Raw genomic sequence first — 20,883 nt, forward strand, 5'->3', positions numbered from 1 at the left:
AGTCCATCGATGGAGTATTGCTCAAATGTTTAAGTCAAGAAGAGGCCAAGAAAGTGATGTATGAGGTTCACGAAGGATTGTGTGGTGCACATCAGTCAGCTTATCGGATGAAGTGGATAATTAGGAGAACTGGTTATTTTTGGCCAACTATGTTGGAAGATTGTTTTGAATATTACAAAGGGTGTCACAATTGTCAAAAATTCGGCAATATTCAAAAAGTTCCAGCGTCTGCTATGAATCCTATAATCAAGCCTTGGCCGTTCAGAGGATGGGGTATAGATTTAATTGGTCAGATCAATCCTCCTTCTAGTAAGGGACACAAATTTGTACTCTTGGCCACGGATTATTTCACCAAGTGGGTTGAAGCTATCCCTTTGAAGAAGGTAACGTCAGAGAATATGATTAGTTTTGTTAAGGAACATATAGTTTACAGATCCGGGATTCCTCAGACTATAACAACTGATCAAGGAACTCAGTTTACTTCTTCAGAATTCTGTGACTTTGCCAAAAGTATGGGGATTAAGTTGTATAATTCTTCTCCTTATTATGCACAAGCTAATGGTCAGGCAGAAGCGTCAAATAAGATTATGATTAAAATCATCCAGAAGAAGATTGATGAAAAACCAAGGAGATGGCACTTGATTCTTAGTGAAGCATTGTGGGCTTACCGAATGGCTTGTCATGGGTCCACTCAAACGTCTCCCTATGAACTGGTTTATGGGCATCATGCTGTGTTACCATGGGAATTACGGTCAGGATCAAGGCGAGTTGTGTTACAGAAAGAATTGGTGGAAGAGGATTATAAGAATCTAATAATGGATGAATTGGAAGATCTACATTTGATTCGTCTCAAGGCATTAGAAAATATTGAGAAAAATAAAATATGCATTGCCAAGTATTATAACAAAAGGGTTAGGCTGAAGCAATTCGCAGATGGAGACTTGGTTTGGAAAACTATATTGCCAGTTGGAACAAAGGATAGAGCGTTCGGCAAATGGTCTCCAAATTGGGAAGGTCCTTTCCGAATAGTAGAATGTGTACCTGGCAATGCATACATATTGAAAACTTTATTTGGAGAGGAGTTTACCAGAGCTATCAATGGAAGATTTCTTAAGAGATATTACCCCAGTGTTGAAGTTGGTTTATGAATGTAGATCAGAAAGCCGATGAAGGGAAAATCGCCTTTAGCCTAAAAATAAATAAGACTCAAAATAGCCGATGCAGTTTGCATCGCCTCTAGCACAAGAATGTTTATGCAAGGTTGGGGTGTTTTCAGCATTTTTTATGACAGTCGCAGGCAGAATTTTACCGAAAAGAATCAAAGAAATAAGTATTCTTCCAAAAGACAAGATTATTCATAGAAGTCCATCCTAATACAAACTACTCCTCAAATAACTTGTTGAGGACGGACTGGGGGTTTGTGGATTCGGCAAGGGCGGCGGCATGATCATCGTAGGCCTCTAGACGCTCATCTATGTCGTCAATCTCGTCTAGGCGTCCTCCAGCGAAGCCGACTGGCCGGAAGGAGTAGTCCTCGTTGGTTCGGGAGGTCATTGCCGCCAGCCCGAGAGAAGCGCCAAGGTGCACACCTTGGATGACGACCTGATCAATGCGGCCGTCCGCAGCATCAAGGCGTGCCTCGGATGTCTCCCCTTGGGCATTCACCTTGTCGGCGATCTTGTTCACCGCCGCCTTCAGGCGGTCATTCTCCGCAGAAAGAGCTAGGCAGAAAAGAAAAAAAAATGGATCAGCAAGCAAGGGAAGCCAGAATGATAAAACCAAATGAGGATATCAAACCGGTGATGGCGTTGCAGAGTTGCTTCCGCTGGTCCTCCCATTCGGCTTGATCGATGCCGAACTTCTTGGAGACATCGCCTAGCTCCTCCCGGGCTTTGTCCCTCTCCTGGCGAAACTTGAGCGCCTCCTCATGAGAGTATGGATGGTGTGCATCTGCTGGTTCCGCCAGGCCCCAAGGATTGGAATGGTAAGAGCTTGAAGAGCTGGAAGATCCGGAAGAGCCGGATGATGGAGTTCCCGGTTGAGCTGCTGCCGCCGGAGGAAGGAGATGATATTGGCTGGAGCTGATGACCCTTATCCTGATGAGTGAGGAAGGAAAAATCGAAACTAAGAGATGAACAAGGAAATTGCAAGGGGGGCAAAAAGCCGAATTGTACCCACGACACCGGCAGCGCGATGCTCTGCTTCCTTCAGCCTCTCCATCGGCAGGACGCTTGCCACGGTTGCCACTGTTCGTCATTTGCTTTGATGGAGGTTAGGGTTTTCTTTTGGAATGAATCGAACGAAGGAAGTGGAGGAGACGGATGTGAGAACGCTAAAGCGAAGATAGCGATGAAGGCTAACGGAAGGGTCTATTTATAAGCCGAAGTGAAGGATCGTGGCGAATTCCACGGGGTTGTGGGGCAAGAATGCCGAACGGTGGAGTAGGGTTTTTCCCTTTCAGCTGGGCCGCTACTGGGCTGGGCCAGGCATGGGTTAAATCGAACGTCGCTCGACTATCTCCCTGATTTGTTGGAGCCAACATTGTTCGGCTATACCCTCACAATATTTAAATTGGATTCGTTCGGCTATCGGAAGAATGGAGACAATCGGCTACATTCTAATTGAGTAATTTAAGGGTAAAAGGCCGATTGCTTTTTCAAACAAATAAAAATATGTAAACACGAAGTTGATTGGTTAAAGGACAGAGGGTATCACACTTGAGTTTATTACAAGCCCAATGTCTACTTGTTCAGAAGCTGATTGATTGCCTCTATGGCTTTAGTCCTGTTCGGCTAACATTATCTAGCACTTTCTGATCCTCATCTTCAGAGCTCTGGATGCTGGATAACTTAGTTTTGATTTGCTGATCTTCTTTGATGATCGAAGTTATCTTTAGTGAAGCTGCTTCTATGTTCTTCGGCAAGTTAGCTATATGGGCCCTGTGAGACTGAATTTTGGCATTCAGTTCGGCTAGTTGAGCTTCTAGTCTGCTTTTTTCATCCTCCATGGCTTTCAGTTCAGGTTCCAAGGTTGTCAAAGAATTTCTTGTAGTCTGGATATGAGAGTGAAGATCTTTAATCTACAGCTTTTTCAAAGATCTATCCTTCTGCAGAGCAGCCCTCGAAGATATGTTCTTGGTTGCCCTTCTCACCATAGCAAAGTGGTCATCAAGATGGGCTGCAGATTCTAGGGGGGCCTTGAGAGTAGAGGGGATATCTTGATCAATGAGTTCAAGGAGGTCTTTTATCTGATCTGCATCCTAAACCAGACTAATGGTGTCCTTGTTCAGCAGAATGATCACCTCTTTTAGCCGAGCCTGATTTTCCAGCGATAAGGTTTGATGAGAAGTAATCTCTTCGCCTTTCTCAATGATGTAGTCCTCAATAGAGAAGGAGTAACTGGTGGTCGGTTTAGTGATGTTCTTCTAAAGAAAGGGGAAGAAAGAAGGTGTTAGCCGATTGGGTAATTTTGCTAAAATATAGTGTGAGACAAGGCATTACCTGTTGAGCTGATTGATCATCAGGATGGGTTATACCCTGTCTTGCTGGAGAACTTGACTGAAGGTTCAAAAGAGACGGGTTTGGAGCTTGATCAGGAGAAGTTTCCCTTGCCAGTTCATCTAAGATTTCATCTATTCTCAATAAAGTAAATGATAATGAGCATAAGAGATAGGTGTTATTTAGGAAAAAGAGAAAAAAGGGAATTGGCTGAACGATGTTACCTATGGTCTCATCAGGTTTGTGAGCTTTTAAACCTTCAGCTTCATGAGTCTCTGAAGTTTCGCTACCATGGGTTTCTTCATCTTCAGTAGAAACTTCAGGGGTTGGTTCTACAGGCGCTGAGGCATTGCCCAATGTGGGAATCTCGACTTGTGGCTGCAATGGAAGTAATGAATGTAGAGGTGGTCAGGTTTTACTGCTAAGTGAGGTTGTTAACCTGATAAGAAAATTAAAAGATTCATGCCTTAGTAGATAATCTGGCTTTCTTGGTCCTTGGTTTCTTGGGTAAGAGAAAATTGTCAGATGTTTTCCTTTTGCTTTTTCCTCTTGAAGATGCAGTGGCTGAAGCAGCAGGGGTTCTCATGAGTGCCTTTAAGGGTACTGAATCTAAAGTCACAGGAGTTTTCATGAATTCCTTTAAGTTTGGAGCATCAAACCCTAGAGCAGGCTTGGGACCAGCCGAATAGTACTGGATTGCTTTGGCTAGGAGAGTAAACTCAAGATCCTATGCATAACCAGATGTTAAAATAAGAAGTGGGTTCAGGAGCAAGAAATGATGAGCATAATGAAATTACCTCACTATCAGAAGCAAAGTCAGGTTGCAAGTTTTTGCATAGAGAATGAACTGATATATTGAAGATATGAGCATGCCATTCTTGCCACCAAGAGACAAAAAAGGGATGAGCAACATCTATTAGCCCAAATGGAGATGGTTCATATGTTGGCAATTCACATCCTAATTCAAAGATTTTCTTGGCTTTCATTCTTTCTGTTATTACTTCCCTTGACTTTATGATTGTTGAGAAGAGGAATCTTGGAGGCAGTTGGCCACATCCTAATTGTCTAGCTACCATATTTGGATAGTAGAATTCATAGGTGGACTGCACTAACCTCCCATGATGAAATTCGGCTGGCAGAGTGCAAGGTTTGATAAAGGAGTTGAAAATCTCCATGGATTCTTGACCTGAACAACCAATTTCATAGCTAAACTTGCAGGGCAAAGTCAAATTTTCATTTTCTCTGTAAGGAAACCAGAGCACATTGCTGAATCCTTTGAAAAACAGCTTGAAGAAATGACCGATGTCTATGTCAATGCTTATAGATGATGCTGCTTCCCCATAAGTCTGACAAGCCTTAACCTTTGTTGTACTACCTTCAGCATAGTTAACAGAAGGAAAACTTAGATTGAAGAGGCTCACAGAGGTTATCTGATGCATATATAGCTGAAGCCACATTTGAATTAGCCACCAGGGACCATTCACACAAGAGATTTCTCCACCTTGGTGCATCTGAAGAGTAATCTGATGCATCATATGATAAACAGACCCTAAGAGATATTTGCCTAGTGGGATCTGAGTGCCTGCAGCTAAGTCTTCAGCCATTACCATGTGATTCAGGGTTGGTTCATTGGATTTTCCACAGAAGATGAATCTGCATAGCCACATATTCATGAAGGCTTTCAACTCTTTGTCAGAGACGGTGCCAGATGCATTCATGTAGTTCTGGATATGTTTGACCCATCCACATCCAGAGCTGACGGCTCTTTGATTACTTTTGCTCTTGTACTTATAGGGATATACTGGCAATGACACGTTCAAGCCAGTCATCATGAACACGTCGGCTAGAGTGATGGTCATCATACCATGACCAAAGATGAAGGCATTAATAGTGTCAGACCAAAAATGGGAAGCTGCTATCAAAAGGGAATCATTTCTGGGTGTTTCTGCTAAGGATAATTCCAGACAATGACTGATGTCTTGACTTTCCCAGTGGCTGCTGCTTTTCTCCAGCATTCTCCTGTACCAATTACGCCATCCGGTGATTGGGGGAAATGGCCAATTCTTGAACGTGTTTGGCCATCGGTTTGGTGAGGTGATCCCAGATTTGAAAGGAATTCTTTGGGTTTCCTTCTCGATAATTTCAGAAGGGTCAAGATTTCCCATTGGGCCGAGGAAATAGGAGTCGAGGTTGGCAGCATAGGGGATCAAAATCTGGTTCTTGTATTCCTTTAGAAGGTGATTGAAATTAAAGAGGAATAAATCAAAAGAGGAGCGGGAGGATCAAATGAAAGTTGCCGAATATAAGTAAAGTTTACCTCTAGGATTTCATCCTGGGTCGCCATTGAAGATTCGAAGTAGGTCCGAGGTTGCGCTGAAAGCTTGAATTTTTGGGCAGCGGCTGCGGTATTGAACGGTGCTGACCTAGGAGGAAGAAAGAGCTTGTGGTCAATTTTAGAATAAAACAACTTTTATCCCGAAATTGAGGGGGCATGTGTTAACACTGGATTTTGGTCGATTCTGGAGGATGACAGGTGGACCCGCATGTGGGAAGAAGGGTGTTCGGCAAACAAAACAAGCGGTCGGCTAAATGCTTGTGCGGTCGGTTACTCCAGAAGGCGGTGACTTCATTCGGGAAAACAGAAGATGGCAGGCAAGACCGATCGGAAAGATCAAAGTTGTAATAATAAAGGAATCTAAAAGTTTAGGGTAAGGAATCGTAAGTTTCCAAGTTTGTTTAAAAGTTCCTTTGTAAATCGTAGTCCTCTAGGACTCGTGTTTTGTCTAGGGTATAAATATTGACCCTCGACCATTGTAATAAAGGTTCACAACCAAATCAATACAACTGGCCCCATGCCAACTTTCGAGTCCTTTTGTCGTGTCGTCGAGTTCTTCGAGAGGAGTCATCGATCCGTCGACCTCCGTAAGTTCCGACAACCTTGTTATCATGTTTAGTATCATGCGGTGGATTTAGACGTGATGCAAGTAGTCTTGTTTGTTTTCAATGATCGTGCGGCGGATCTTTGCTTGACAATCAAGAAGTCTTTGCTTATGCTTTGTTTATGAGTAAATACCGTGCGGCAGGTGTTTGCTCAATATGCTTAGTGAAAGCAAGATAGTTATCGGCTCTATTAGATACGGCAAATCTAAATAGATTCATTAAGTTATCCAGTGTTGCATTTTTTAAACATTTTATATATTTGTAACATACTTCTGCCCAATCTAGATTGATATTGTTCGGCTCTCTTTTTCTCTTATGGTTTTATTCGTGCTTCAACGATCATTGCTTTTCATATTACCTTTGCAAATAGATAATACGCTCACAATGGCTGAATTATTTTAATCTAGATTGTCACGTGTTGCGGGTTCATGCATGTTAATCACGTTTAAGCTTTAACGAAACCAGGTGTCGTGCGGCAGATGCAGGTTTTAGATTAGTTTAATCGTTTTTTTATTTGCACGTTCCTTCCTCATGGACCCCAATTCGGCTGGACTGCCGAGCTTGGTTATGCATTAACTCATAATTAATTTCACTTGTTCAAACATGTCTTCCCATGCACATGCATTCGGCAATTAGGTCTTTACGTGCATTCATCTTACGATTAGCTGAATGATCTATGAGCTTGTTGGCAGATAGCTCTCTATAGCTGTATGTCGTTGTAAGTGGCTTCAGGGCCGTATATGTGGAACTGTCTGGTATAACCCGACATGTTCCGGTTTGACATTTAATTGTTCTATCCCTTGTTAGTTTTCAGGTCAAACTGACTGGCACGCTTCCAGATCGCGAAGCACCCGGGAACCCGATTGAAGCCACGCTTTTCGGCTTGCTGTGTGTGAGGCACAGTGCGTCACATTTTGTGTCAACACTAACTACCTCAGCTGCACAGACTGCTCCGAGGCCAGGATCCATGACTCCAACTCAACCGATCCCATGGTGCGCACCGATGCTAGGATCCACGAGCTCCACCTCGCCCGATCCTGAAACTAACCGTCTCGGCCTCGCAACGATGCCTTGGTTGACAACTCCGTCTTGACTGAAAAACACGCACACACGCCCACTAACAAACACCCCCAGATGATTCTGCCTGAATCGCCCAGGGGCTCGGGGGCTACACCCGTGGGTGCGCTCGCGCGCACCCGCTGACAAAACAAAAACCTCCCCCGCTGGCAAAAAATGAAAACCCCCCAAATGATTCTGCACGAATGACTCAGGGGCTTGGGGGCTACACCCATGGGTGCGCTCGCACGCACCTACCGTCGAGGCAAAAATCCCCCAAACGATGCTGCCCGAATTGCCCGGGGGCTCGAGGGCTCCTGTCGGGTTCATAAACCTGGGGTCCCTTGTGGACCGGCTTCCTAATAAATTCTCGACCCAAGCAGACAAACACGCAACTCATGGGTCGGCCCAAGTATCTAAATGATAGGCCAGAAGGGCAATCCAATCACCGACCAGAAGGTCTGGCCAACGAGGAACGACACCCGCCTTCTGACTCCGGCCCACCTCTCCGACCGAAGCGCTCGCTTCGGTCTCCAGCATGCCTCTAGACGGCCTCTCCAACCAGAAGGCCTAGCAAAGCACTACCTCCGACTCCGACCCCATATCTCCGACTGGGGTATGCAAAGGTCCTGCTCACTGCTCTTCTCCAACTGGCGCAACTAGAGCCGATTGGGACTGACCGACCGGGGACGCCTGCTCGGAAAAGACTAGGGAACGGACGGAGAAGGCAAGGCAAGGCACACAAGTCAAATCGCAATATCAGGGACTGTACCCTGTACACCTGCAGAAACAGTATTCTACAACCTCCCTGACATAAATAGTGTTGTAGGCACCAACATTTTCCTCTACAGTATTGTGGGCGCCATTAACTCCCATACGGTAAGGCCCCCCCCCACATGCCTCCGGGCATTGACAGTGTTGTGGGCGCTAGCATTTACCGTACCGAGTGAACATGGTGAAACTCCTCACATGCCTCTAGGCATCAATAGTATAATAGGTACCAACATCTGCCATACCCGAACAAAACGACAAAGCCTCCCACATGCATCCGACATCCAACAGTGTTATGGGCGCCTACCATCATCCCATACCCACCGGCGTGGGCAACAAGACTTAGAAGGATACGTACTGTCTCCCTCTCACTTGTAAGGCCATCGCCATCACCTATAAAAGGGGATGTGCTCTCTCCCAACATTCAGGTTAAGCTAGTTCAAAAAGGTTAATCCAGATTCATTAGATCGACCAAGTTCACCAGTTCACAACCATAGAACCGCTAGGTTTGAACCTCAAGCACATGCTTGAACACTTAGCTCATAGTGAAGCTCCTACCGCTCTCGGCCCTTCCGACCGGAGCCTGGCTGGACCTCTTGTACCCCCCCCATCTTTCTCTTTTTTGTTTGTAACCCCACTGCAAACTTCTAGCACCTGGGCTCAGGAATAAAGTCACTGACCAACTCAAACTAGACATAGGGCACATTGCCTGAACTAGTATAAACCCTGTGTCATTGAGTGCTAGGCCACCTCCGATCATAACGTACGACAAAGTATAAATATTTATTTGTTGGTCACTTTCTGCACTGACACGCCCGCTCCTGCTGGCTCTTGAGGTGCAGCGGCGGGGTCACCCTCCTCCACTGGCACCTCGGGTGCGGTGGTAGATCCGCCCACCCCTGCTGGTTTTGAGGGCGGGCCAACGGTTTGGCCCGTCTTCGCTGGCCTCACGGACGTGCTTTCCCCTCCATGATACGGGAAAGGTCCCGACCCCTACAAGGATGAGCGGGTACTTGTCAGCTTGTCCTCGCTCTCCAGACCATCACGCTCGGTGTCATCAACTACCTCATCTTCTTCTTCCTTGTCATCGTCATCATCACTATCAGTTTCCTCCCCTCCCTCCCGCGCATGCAATTTCTACTGTTTCTTCTTCCTCTTGTCCTCCTTCAATTTCCTCTGCTGCTCGGCCTCGGCGTGGTTCACCGCCCTCATGGATGGATCCCTCAGCAACAGAGCTTGGGGATCCATGAGGATGAGGTCCCTCGACTGGTCCCCTAATCTCAATGTTAGTATCAAGGGGTCAGAAGTTCAATTAAAGAAGAAGGCACGAGGAAGAGAAAACTTACAAGGACAATGTACCCTGGTTTCAGCCGCATCAGGGGATGCCCTGGCACTGGGTACACAAAATCAAGAGGGGCACCTACGCTGTCCTGAGAAGGCTCCATCGCCTCCTTGATGCGCTACGTGACTTCGGAGGGAGAGAGCGTCTCCTCGGCAAGCGCCGTCTCGTCGAGTGATGCCCTAGGCATCATCGCATACAGAGGAAGCATGCGCCTCATCAGTGGTGCCACCCTCCTTGCATGGTAGGCGCCGATGATTCCTGACCCCTTCAGCCCCTTCTCCTTCAGGAAGCGGATGGCGACGAGACAGGCCTAGATCTTTTTCTTGTCCTTCTCCGAGATGCCCCACTTCCTCCATGAATCTAGGGCCTCTTCGATTAAGCGTCCGGTAAACTCCGACAAGGGGGCAGCGGCAACGTTCTTGAGATAAAACCAATGCGAATGCCACCCCTTGTTGGAGGTCGACAGCCACATTGTCAGGTAGTCACCGATCCAATTATTCTAAAGCTGGATGCCGGCGTATCCCATCAGCACATTCAACTCCTGCCTCTTCTCCCTCTTCTTCTGGAGGGTGACATCGAAGAAGTGCCGCCATAGATCAAAGTGGAGGTTGATCCCTAGGAATCCCTCACATAAGGCGAAGAACTCCGCCATGTGTTTGATCCTATTGGGGTTGAGGTGCTGCAGCTCTATCTTGTAATAGTGCAGCTGTCCTCAAAGGAATCTGTGGGTGGGGGTGGTGAACCCATGCTTATGGAAGTGCGTGAACGAGACGACATAGCCATCGGGCGACGATGGCATGTCCTCCTCGCTGGGCAGCCGCCACCCCTCGGTGGCGGTCCATGAGTAGAGAAGCCCGCGATGGACAAGGCCCTCCAGGCGCTGGAGGGTGACATCAGAGCGACACCATGGCTCCATTGGAAGATAGGGTGGGTTGATGCGAACTCGATGATGGCTAAGACGTAGATACGGAGAACTTAGGCGATTGGCGGTGGAGGTTGCAGATGTGAAGGCAAGGAGGCAAAGTATGAAACCCTGGGGATGAACCTTTTGGTTTTATAGGGGTGATAGATGCGAGGAAACCAACCATCCACCTAGATCTCTGCGCCTCCCATGATCTGCCACAACGTCACGCCGCGGGATACGCGCACGCAATCCCTATCCTTTCCTTCGGGAAACTCGCCGGACGTTTTGCCTCCCCAGGCGGACCGGGACTCATTACGAGTAAGAGGAATATGGATCAAAAGTGCATCTACGGCCTGTCTGGGCTTAGGAGTCCGACGGTTGGCCCATCAACGGGTCCAACGGCTGCTCCAAACACCCCTACGACAAAGGGTGAAAATAGCTGGGCCCCGCAAGCATCCAGCACCCATGCACACGAGCGCCACGGGCATCTCGGCCCACGATTAAGTCTCAGTCAGGCTTACCCTAACCGGATCCCTGCGAACAGGATACCAAGACCCCAATTGAATTGTCTAGCTAACAAACCATCAAAACTCACGACCACACCCGTGAAGGGTCCGACCTCGGCAACAAGGGAATCGCCATCCCTAGGGCACGCCATGGGTGACAAGAGAAAGCTAGGGCCCGCAGAGTTCTCCCTTTCGAAAAACCCTCTGAAGGAGTATTCTACTCCTCCACAGGCTCAGGGGCTACACCCACCGGGTGCGCTCGCGCGCACCCACTGGCAAGTCAAAAAAAACCTCTGAAGAAGTATTCTACTCCTCCGCAGGCTTGGGGGCTACACCCACCGGGGGCGCTCGTGCGCACCCGCTGGCAAGTCAAAAGATCCCTAGACGATTCTACTCGAATCGCTCGGGGCTCGGGGGCTACTATCGGGGACCAATAGTAGGGTACCCGAAGAGGAGGAGTTGATACCCATCAACGCTAATTCATCAGAGCGATCAAGAATGTGACTACATTTCTCAGTGGCCCTCGCCTCGTTCAAACCACCAAGGCCGTAGGCTCCGTTTCGTCCTATCGACCGACCCCTGAGGGTTGGGAACGCCTCAGCCCGATGTATGAGGGCTGGCTCCACCTCGCTTGACGTCTGAGGGGTGGCTCCGCCTCGCTCAACGTCTAGGGGCTGGCTCCGCCTCGCCCGACGTCTGGGGGCTGGCTCCGCCTCACTCGATGTCTGAGGGATGGCTCCGCCTCCCCCGACGTCTGAAGGATGGCTCCACCTCGCCTGACGTTTGAAGGATGGCTTCGCCTCACACGACGTCTGAGGACTGGCTCCCTCTCGCCTGACCTCCGAGGGATGGCTCCACCTCGCCCGACGTCTGCGCGCGACTCGTTCCTAACAATGCGCGCAGATAAGGCAGGGCACTCGAGTCAATCGCAATACCGAAGACCATACCCTGCATGCCTGCAGGAAAGTACCGTCAGGATATGACAAGAAGGACGCTTTGAGACCTTCCAAGCATGTTAGAGCCCAAATAGTGTTGTAGGCGCCGACATTTGTCTTACAGTGTTGTGGGCGCCGCCATCTGCCCTCGGGCACGGATCCTAACGGAAGCTCACGACAACTACTACGGTCTAGGAGGAAACTCGTGTCACCTACAGTAACGGATGTACGGTCACTACGCCATCTGCTCCCTATATGGCCGCGGATCAGCACCCTGGTCCACCACGCCGCCCACCGGAGCGGGATGGGACGTGACAACTTGCTGACAATGCCAGGACATGCATCATTAGCGGACAGACGCCGAGCGCGGCACTATCAGGATCAGCAAACATGTACCCGTCGTGGAGTTATCCCTGGCACCGCCTGCCTTGTCAGCGGGACTCAACATCTTTGAAGGACCTCCTTTGCCTCTAGTTTTCTTCTTTTCTCCCATCTGTAATCCAATCTCTCTCTTGGCCTATAAAAGGGAAGACAGGGAACCTTACTAAGGGGATCGATTCAAGACACCACGCATCACATCACATATAGCTGAGCAGCAACCAAGCTCTCAGCATCCATTCGATCTTTTTCATCAGAGACTTAGGACCTGTCCCTCTCACACCCGTTTGTAACCCCTACTATGAACTTTTCAGTGCTAATAACATGAGCAGCAGCCACGAACTGGACGTAGGGACATTCTGCTCGAACCAGTATAAACCTTGTGTCTTTTTAGCATACCATCCGAGCCAGACGCGCAATAACACAAATTTACTGTTTGGTGTTTACCGATAATATTTGTGCATAATTTCAATGAGGTTAGAGAGTTATTGGTGGGACATATGGACACACTACTGTCATATATATAAAAGAGGGTAAAACAAATAATAATGCATGCAGCTTTGGTAGGTAATATAATACAGTACGTGCATCGAATCGAATAAATATGTGGATGAATGAGGAGGGGTCAGTCAATATATGTATGACGTCCATTGATCCGAAAGCAGTGGAGTAGCAAGAATGGCCACTAAGGTAGCAACAACATCCTACTTTTTGTGCGCCGCGCCACCCAATATGTATATATATAACTAACCAAAAAGTTAAGATCCACCGATGATCGATCTAGCATAGCACAAATTAAACCACAAAGTAAGAATCTACCAAAGAAAGCACTTGCACGCTGACGCACAACTTTAACATACTCTATGTGTACTTGGTTTACGTACCCTATATATCGATGATCTATATATCTCACCTACAGTCAGTGTCGATGATGTTGCCACACTAGCTAGGTCGTCTCGCTCGCTCGCTCACTTCTATATAGTATAGGCAAGCTGTACGTGTGGCTGCATTCACTTGCATTTGCATGCCTTGCCGGCTTACACATTTCTTGAGCTGTTAGCTACGACTTTAGCTTGCCATTCGCTTGGAGAACACAGCAGGTATCCTCCATATATCAAGGGAATCTATCTGTAGTTATTCATATCTAACGCGTGAACACGTGCGTAGTATGTACGTGCCAATGCAACTGAAAGGAATAATGACACCAACAACGGCGACGAAGCAGCGGCAGCTAGTACAGTCATTAGCGGCCAACAAGTCGTTACCGCCGCCGCCGCCACCACCCTGCCGCAGCGGCTCCTTCTCATCACAAGACGACGATGTGGTGCGGCAACTGGTGACGGGGCGTTGGCGTTCGTCCCAGTCGTCGGGCCTCCGTGCCGCCCTGGCCTGCACCATCGTGGCCCTCGTCTCCCTCTACGCACCGGCCGCCCTCCACCGCCACATCACCTTCCCGGCCTTCTCCTACGTCGTCACCGTCATCCTCGTCACGGACGCCACTCTCGGCACGGCCCTGCACGGCGCCGTGAGCGCGCTCCACGGCACCCTCATGGGCGCCGCGCCCTCCGTAGCGGCGCTGCTGCTCGCGCACTGCACGGGCGCGGTGGAGTCAGTGGTGGCCACGTCGGCCGTGGTGGCGCTGACGGCGTTCGCGGTGGCACTGCCGGAGTCGGTGGGGCCGGTGGCGAAGCGGATCGCGCTGGGGCAGGCCATCATAATCTACGTGGCCAGGTTCCAGCAGGGGGAGCGCCCCAGCCGCGGCCTGGCGCTGCTGCACCCGGCCAACGTGGTGGCGTGCACGGCACTCGGGGTGGCGGCGGCGCTGCTGGCCGTGCTGCTTCCCTGGCCGAGGATGGCCACACGGGAGGCCAGGGACAAGAGCAGAGCGTACAAGGTGGTTGCCGCCGAGAGGGTCAGGGTCCTGGCTGACGCCTTTATTGGTGTGGGTGTGGCGGCCGAGGCGTGCAGCCGGCAGCGGCGATGGCAGATGGCGTCGTGCATGTCGGAGGCCAACCGGCTGGCCTCCGCAAGTACAACCCTCCTCAACCGCATGAACGCCATCAAGGTAAGCTAATAAGTGTCGTTTGTTACAATTAATTACAGTACGTGTTGCTGACTTGTGCATGCATGCGTGCAGGAGGATTTGCGGTGGGAGCGAGCGATGGTGGTGGTGGACGACAACAAGAGCAGCATCGAGATGCCCCTGACGGGAATGCAGATCGCACTCGCTACGATGCAACAAGCCGACGGCCGCCACCCTGATTCTGATGGGAGGAACAACGACAACAATAAGGAAAACATGGTCGTCGGCCTTGTCATGGCGATGAGGGACCAAATACGCCTCGCCCTCCTCACGCCCAACAAGCAGAGGAGATTTGGATTATCCAGCACGGCCACTGCCACGGCCAGCAAGTCCCTCTGCTACTTGCCAACTCCGACCAACTACGACTACCACGAGCGCCAGCAGCTGGCGCCTTTTTTGTTCATCTTCTCCCTCTATCAGCTCCATCGTCGCTGCTGCGGTGCTGGTCCCGAGACGCCATTGACGGCAGAGGCAGCTGCCATGCCCAACGCCAAGCAGGTAGCGCTGGCAACAACAACGACGACAGGGCAAGAATTACTATTAGAGCAAGAAGAAGAACTGGAGCAAGTGGGGCAGGACGATCCATCTTCACAAGCAGAGGCAACCACTGCAACTGCAGGAGAGAAGGCTACGACGAACAAGCACCAGCAGACACGCGGCCCATCAGCAGGTTGTATCAGCTGGCGGTGGCCTCGGCGTCGTCGGCTCGTGGCGGCGGCCAAGTGCGGCTTCTCGCTCGGCCTTGCCGTCCTGCTGGGCCTGCTCTTCAGCAACGACCACGGCTTCTGGTCGGGCCTCATCGTCGCCACCACCATGACGGCGGAGCGTGAATCCACCTGGGCTGTGGCCGTGGCGCGCGCCCACGGCACCGCCCTGGGCTCCATCTACGGCGTGCTGTGCTGCCTGCTCATGTCGCAGCAGCAGCTCCTGACCATGGGCCTGCGCTTCGTGGCCCTCCTCCCCTGGATGGTCCTCGCCACCTTCCTCAAACGCAGCCGCGCCTACGGCCCCGCCGGCGGCGTGGCGGCCAGCGCTGTCGGTCGTCATCATCATGGGGCGCCGCTACGACGAGGCTCCCATGGCCTTCACCATCGTGCGCCTGGTGGAGACCTTCATAGGCATCTCCTGCGCCGTCCTGGCGGACCTTGTGTTCCAGCCCGGAGCCAGGCCGTCGGTGCAGGCCAGGGAGCAGCTCACCCGCTGCATCGCCGTGCTGGCAGACTGCTGCTGCCTAGTTGCTGAACCTTCATCAGAATTGAAGAGGGTGCAGGAGGAGCTGGTTCTCTTGAGGAAGTACGCCACGGAGGCCGGCACCGAGCCCACCTACCTGTGGCTGCCGCCCTTCCCGAGCGGCCTGCTACGACAAGATCCAGGGCAGCCTCGGCAGGATGGTGCAGCTGCTGCAGCTCTACCACCAGGCACGCCGGCACCAGCAGGTGGACGTGGACGATGACACCAACGCCAACACCATCCAGCAGCGGTGCTTCAGCAGCCTCGCCTCCAGCTCCCTCAGCCACTGCCTCCAGATGCTGGAACCACGCAAAGAGGCCAAGGGCCAGGTCGTCGATCTTGAGGCTGGGACAGCGGCTAGGTGGCGTCGGCTGCAGCTGCTGCTACAAGGATGATGAGGTGGTGGGCTCCTTCCTAGCAGAGGCACGAGAGGCAAAGCTGCTGCTGCTGAATGGCGACGACGACGACAGCGTGCAGCAACCAGAGAGATTGTTGCTAGTGTGCTGCCTGGGCTCCATTGCCCTGTGCATGGGAGAGATCCTCAAGGAGGCCCAGCTGCTGGAGGCGCACATCCTAGACCTCAACAACCTGCAACTCACCACTCACTGATAGAGTTTAATTGGTAGATCCATACACATGCATTCTTCTACAGAATACATAGTAAAAGCTCACAAATACTCCTTTCAGCTCAAGGGGCTACCTCCGAGTTGAAAAACTGAGACAGGTTATCAAGCAACCAACGATGCCACAAATTCTGGCAACTCGTGAGAGACCCGATTGACTTGTGCCCAGGCTAAAAAAATAATCATGCAGTTGAACTGCACAGCGGCGACATCCAACATGAACTGTGACAGAATATCAGAACCATGCTGTATATATTCCATTACCATCTACAAGTTTGTAACTAAGAAGCAACCAAACCTACAATGGAACAAGAGTCAGCCTCCTCTCACAAAAACACCTCGTCTCGCAAATGCTTCCATCCTCTCCATTTCATCACCCAACATGTTCACAAGGCAAATTGACCTTCCAGATTAATACACCCGCTCATGATCCGATACATTATACTGTGGTCAACATCTATTCCTACAGAAGGAGACACAGGAAGACATACTGGCTACTGCCCACCATGAATGCTGTGCCAGAATCATTTAGCTGGTTTCCATTGCTGCAGCATGGTACTTGTCCAAATCCGCGTCTAGATCTTCAGCAGAAACTTTCTAACCACGACCCTCTCCCCTCCCCCTCCCCCTCCCTCTCCCACGCCCACGCCCACCATGCCCACCACGCCCTTGCTCATGCCCACCAAATCCACCTCTGCTCTGAGGCCATCCTCCAGCACCCTCTTCCAGGCCAACTGCAAAATTTCTGTGCTGGTTTCTTACTCGAGATCTTTATAGAAGAGAAAAAAAGACACTAGGGAGCAAAGCATTGCCAAAACTGTTGATTCACATGACAATGCAATCTTAGATTAGCAAATCACAGTAACTAAGACTCGGTTCTGATTCCATCACATGTTTGACAGATTTCGCACACACTCCCAAACCACTCGTTTATCATGTGGAGGCAACACTTATGAGCATTAGTTTCCAGGTGATTGTCAAATGTCAACAAAAAGCTTAATACCATGGGTCCTATATATACTTCTGTCACTAATCTGAGCATGTGACTTATATCTATTTATTCCCCACATGACATAAAAGAGATGTAGCTTTTTGTTTGTTCCTTGGGAGTTTTAATATGAGTCCCTAGATAAAAGACAAATAATCCCTGCTCTGCTTGCACTATCAGCACACCTGTGTACTGTAGAAACCATGCTGCACAGTCGAAATTCTAACAGAGTATGCATTTGTGGAATGGTAGTGAAGCTAATGACTGAAAAGCAGCACAGTAGTCTTGGAAAGCAATGTTTTTTCATCAGGGGAGAAAAATACACTGCATATGGCAAAGAACGATGGTACTAACTGACCTTTTGAAAGGCAAATTGAAGTTTCTAGCTGGTGGATTGAAGAAGATAGCAGTTGGTGGCGGTGGTGCCTCAATGTTTGTCCCAATGATCTCAATCTTCATAGGTTTGCCATCAAGCAGCACATTGTTGTACCTCTTAACGACAGCTAGAGCATCAGATCTTCTTGAGAAGATAACCTCTGCAGTTCCCTGCCAATGTTGAGCCATAGTAAAGTAATTAATGAGCATTGAGGCTGATGAGATAGAAAAGAGTAAAGAGCATGGGCATCAGAATTCAGAAGTAACCTACCTTTGATCTTCCACTCCTATCATAGTTGATGGAGTAACGCTTGATATCGCCAACATCAGAAAAGAGTTCCTGATCAGTCAGGCAGGGGAGGATGAGCATGTTGGTTGGGTAGAAATAGAATGGTGGAGCATAGCAAAATAGGGAGAATCAAATTGTTTGTTTCCTTGCAGTAATATAAGCAACACTAGACTATCAAATGATGAATCAGATATACCAGCACGGTTTATGGCAAGAGAAAAAGAGTGACCTTGATGTCGTCGTTGGAGACGACGTCGTAGTCAAGGTTGGAGATGTAGAGCTTGGTGGGCTCGTCGAGGGCGAAGACCATCGGCGGCTGGGGCTGGATGGCCCTATATCCAGCATAAGCCATGGGCCGCGAATGTGTGTGCGATTCACTCAGTGAATAGTGATTAGGGCTGGTGCAGTTCAACTTCAATTAGGATTTAGGAGCAGCAGCAGCAGCATGGAGAGGGTGGGGAGGAAGGGATCTCCGACACTGACCTTGAAAGAGTAGGTTGCGCGTCGGAGGTAAGGTGTTGCGGCAGCGCGGGTGTTGAAGCGGCGTCGCGGCGCCGTGGGTGGGGAGGAAGGGATCTCCGCCTCCGGAGGCAGGGCCTCGCCCGCGTGGGCGTTGGTGGGTGCTCCTGCTCTTGGAGATGAGGTCGTCGAGAGACATGTCGAGGGCATCGGCCATGCTCTCTCCCTTCTCCGGTGGCGGCGGCAGTAGGAGCAGGGCGGCGGCGAGCGAGGGAGGGAGGGAGGGAGATGTGGAGCCGTGACGACAGAAGTCGACAACTAGTTGGATGGGCTACTACCAGATTGTAGGTATGCCATTGAAATGGGCCCCCATGACTTAATTGGTTTAGGCTGGGCTTCTTTTTTTCCGGAACCAGGCTGCCCAGCCTAGCCCAGCTACTGCTTCACGGTCGCTTCCTCAGTCATCTTCTTCCTCCCGCAGCGGCAGCCGATTTTCTCGTTGGGAGAAAATTGAATATTTGACATCCCAGGCCTGTGAATATTTGACATTCAATTCGCGTGTCGTTGAAAATTTGACACTCTAGCTGCGAATTCATTGAAAACAGGTGTTTTCTCCTCTTTTCTCCATTTAACATTTTTTTCTTTTTTCTTTTGCTTTCCAAGGCAACGCTGAATGACCAAAGTACCTTGGCCTGCTGTTGCTCAACCATTGCGGCGCCTCTGGCCTGCGCCGACGGCCTCCATCAGCGGCGGAGCCGAAGACGGCGGGCTTTGGCTAGCGCTGGCGCCCAGCACCGGTGACCGTCCGCGCGCACGCATGGCCGACTCGTCCAGCATCGGCGACCGGCCCCACGCCCAGCCTGGCCCCCCGCGCGCCCAGCCAGCGGCTGTGCCTCTTCCGGCACCCAGCGGTGGCGGCGTGAAGAACAAAGAAGAGCGGCGGCGGCGTGACGAACAGAGCCAAAGAAAAATGAGTACGGGAGAGAGAGATGCGTTCGTTTCTTAGAAGAAATGGATGGATAAGGCAAGGTACGTTGCCTTGGAAAGCAAAAGAAAAAAGAAAAAAAATGTTAAATGGAGAAAAGAAGAAGAAAACATCTGTTTTCAACGAATTCGCAGCCAAAGTATTAAATTTTCAACGACGTACGAATTGGATGTTAACGCCCGGATTGGGTGTCAAATATTCAATTTTCGAGGAGTTGAAGCAAAAGCGATCGACGATTCGATTCGATCTGATCCGCCATGAAGCCCTTCAAGCAAGAATTCACCTTCGGCCAGTAGCTCTCAGTCCACATCTCACTCTGCAGTGCACTTAATTGAGTAATTCCTGATGCATGCTTGGGGTCGGGGTGCAGATGAGAGGCTCCAGGAATCCGCCGCCATGATCGCCAACTACCCCGCCAGGATCCCCGTATGTCAAGTCTCTCTATTCCCTTTCCTTTCTCCTGTCCCAGCTTGCTAGCCTCTGCCTTCCAAACCCTAGGCGCTCAGGGCCTGAGGCCTGAGCCTGACTCTTCTTCTCTTCTTCGTGTTCGCGTCACTAATCGATTATTACTAGTACTATACTACTCGTAGTCTTAATTAGTTGATACTGCTCTCCTTTTCCACTTCCATTCATCCTCCTCCACACGATATCAATCATCATCATGTATATGCGGATATTGGTAGAACCAAACAGCACACCGGATTTTAGGATTCAGAGAATCCTTTGTTGCTCACATAATTCTAGCCTTTCGGAGTTCGGAACTCGAAAAAGATATCCCAGTCTTTCTCATGCTGGGGCCTGGTGGTTCATTCAGGGTTTCATCATTTTGTTTATAATTATGCTAGACTATTGATTGACCTGTGCAGATTACATCAGTTCCTCTCTTTTCAGTTATGTCCACCATGCTCCTGTAAATCAATTTTTTGAGGCTCAAGCGTTCTTACATTCATTCATGAGAGTCTACTTGGCAAATTATAATCTAAATCATTAATAAGTTTTTGGGTACCCTGAACAACCGAACTGAAACTGATCATATATATCCACCTAAATTATCACCTATGTTTTACTCTGCATTTCCCTCTTGCCATCAATACATATGTTTGGCATCTATTGCTTGATGAACATGGCACTCCTGAATTGTTAGCTTCTATTTGCAGGTTATAGTTGAAAGGTTTTCAAGGAGTAATTTACCACAAATGGAGAAGAGAAAGTAAGTTGTTACTCTCTTCTCTTGTGCCCATTATACATTACTAGAGATGGATTGGGTCACTACCGGTCACTACCGAAAACGTTAAATTTGCCGAGTGTTTTTATGTTTGCCGAGTGTATTTCCTCGGGCACTCGACGAACAAGTTCTTTGCCGAGTGCTGCTCTAAAAACACTCGGCAAAAAAAACTCGGCAAAGAGAGGGTTGCCGAATGTCAAAAAAACACTCAGCAAAGAGGGGATTTGCCGAGTGTTTTATTTGTTACACTCGGCAAAGAAAGAAAATCTTTTTCTAAGAAAGAAGGAGAAGAAAAAA

General features: G+C 49.6%; 1 protein-coding gene and 1 pseudogene across 1 annotated transcript; one reads left to right on the forward strand and one right to left on the reverse strand.

Moving 5' to 3' along the window:
* The first annotated feature begins 13,509 nt into the window (after positions 1-13,509).
* On the forward strand, positions 13,510-16,262 carry LOC136507859 (uncharacterized; annotated as a pseudogene).
* Positions 16,263-16,921: 659 nt separating this feature from the next.
* Positions 16,922-18,636, reverse strand: LOC136508784 (THO complex subunit 4A-like). Its single transcript, XM_066503560.1, has 4 exons — positions 18,401-18,636; positions 17,900-17,968; positions 17,612-17,799; positions 16,922-16,999 (listed from the first exon to the last, which is right to left on the reverse strand). The coding sequence occupies exons 1-4, from the start codon at positions 18,584-18,586 to the stop codon at positions 16,939-16,941; spliced, it is 504 nt and encodes a 167-aa protein (XP_066359657.1). The 5' UTR covers positions 18,587-18,636; the 3' UTR covers positions 16,922-16,938.
* Between the last annotated feature and the right edge of the window lie 2,247 nt (positions 18,637-20,883).

This window comes from Miscanthus floridulus, chromosome 15 (assembly GCF_019320115.1).
Source record: "Miscanthus floridulus cultivar M001 chromosome 15, ASM1932011v1, whole genome shotgun sequence".
Classification (NCBI taxonomy): domain Eukaryota; kingdom Viridiplantae; phylum Streptophyta; class Magnoliopsida; order Poales; family Poaceae; genus Miscanthus; species Miscanthus floridulus.

Excerpts from the sequence above, each read along its gene's own strand:
- LOC136508784 (XM_066503560.1), bottom strand. The coding sequence starts at position 18,586 with ATGCCCTCGACATGTCTCTCGACGACCTCATCTCCAAGAGCAGGAGCA. Across the intron at positions 17,969-18,400 it reads GCGCAACCTACTCTTTCAAG|GAACTCTTTTCTGATGTTGG; the intron begins GTCAGTGTCGGA and ends CTGACTGATCAG. Across the intron at positions 17,000-17,611 it reads TTCAATTTGCCTTTCAAAAG|TTGGCCTGGAAGAGGGTGCT; the intron begins GTCAGTTAGTAC and ends GAAATTTTGCAG.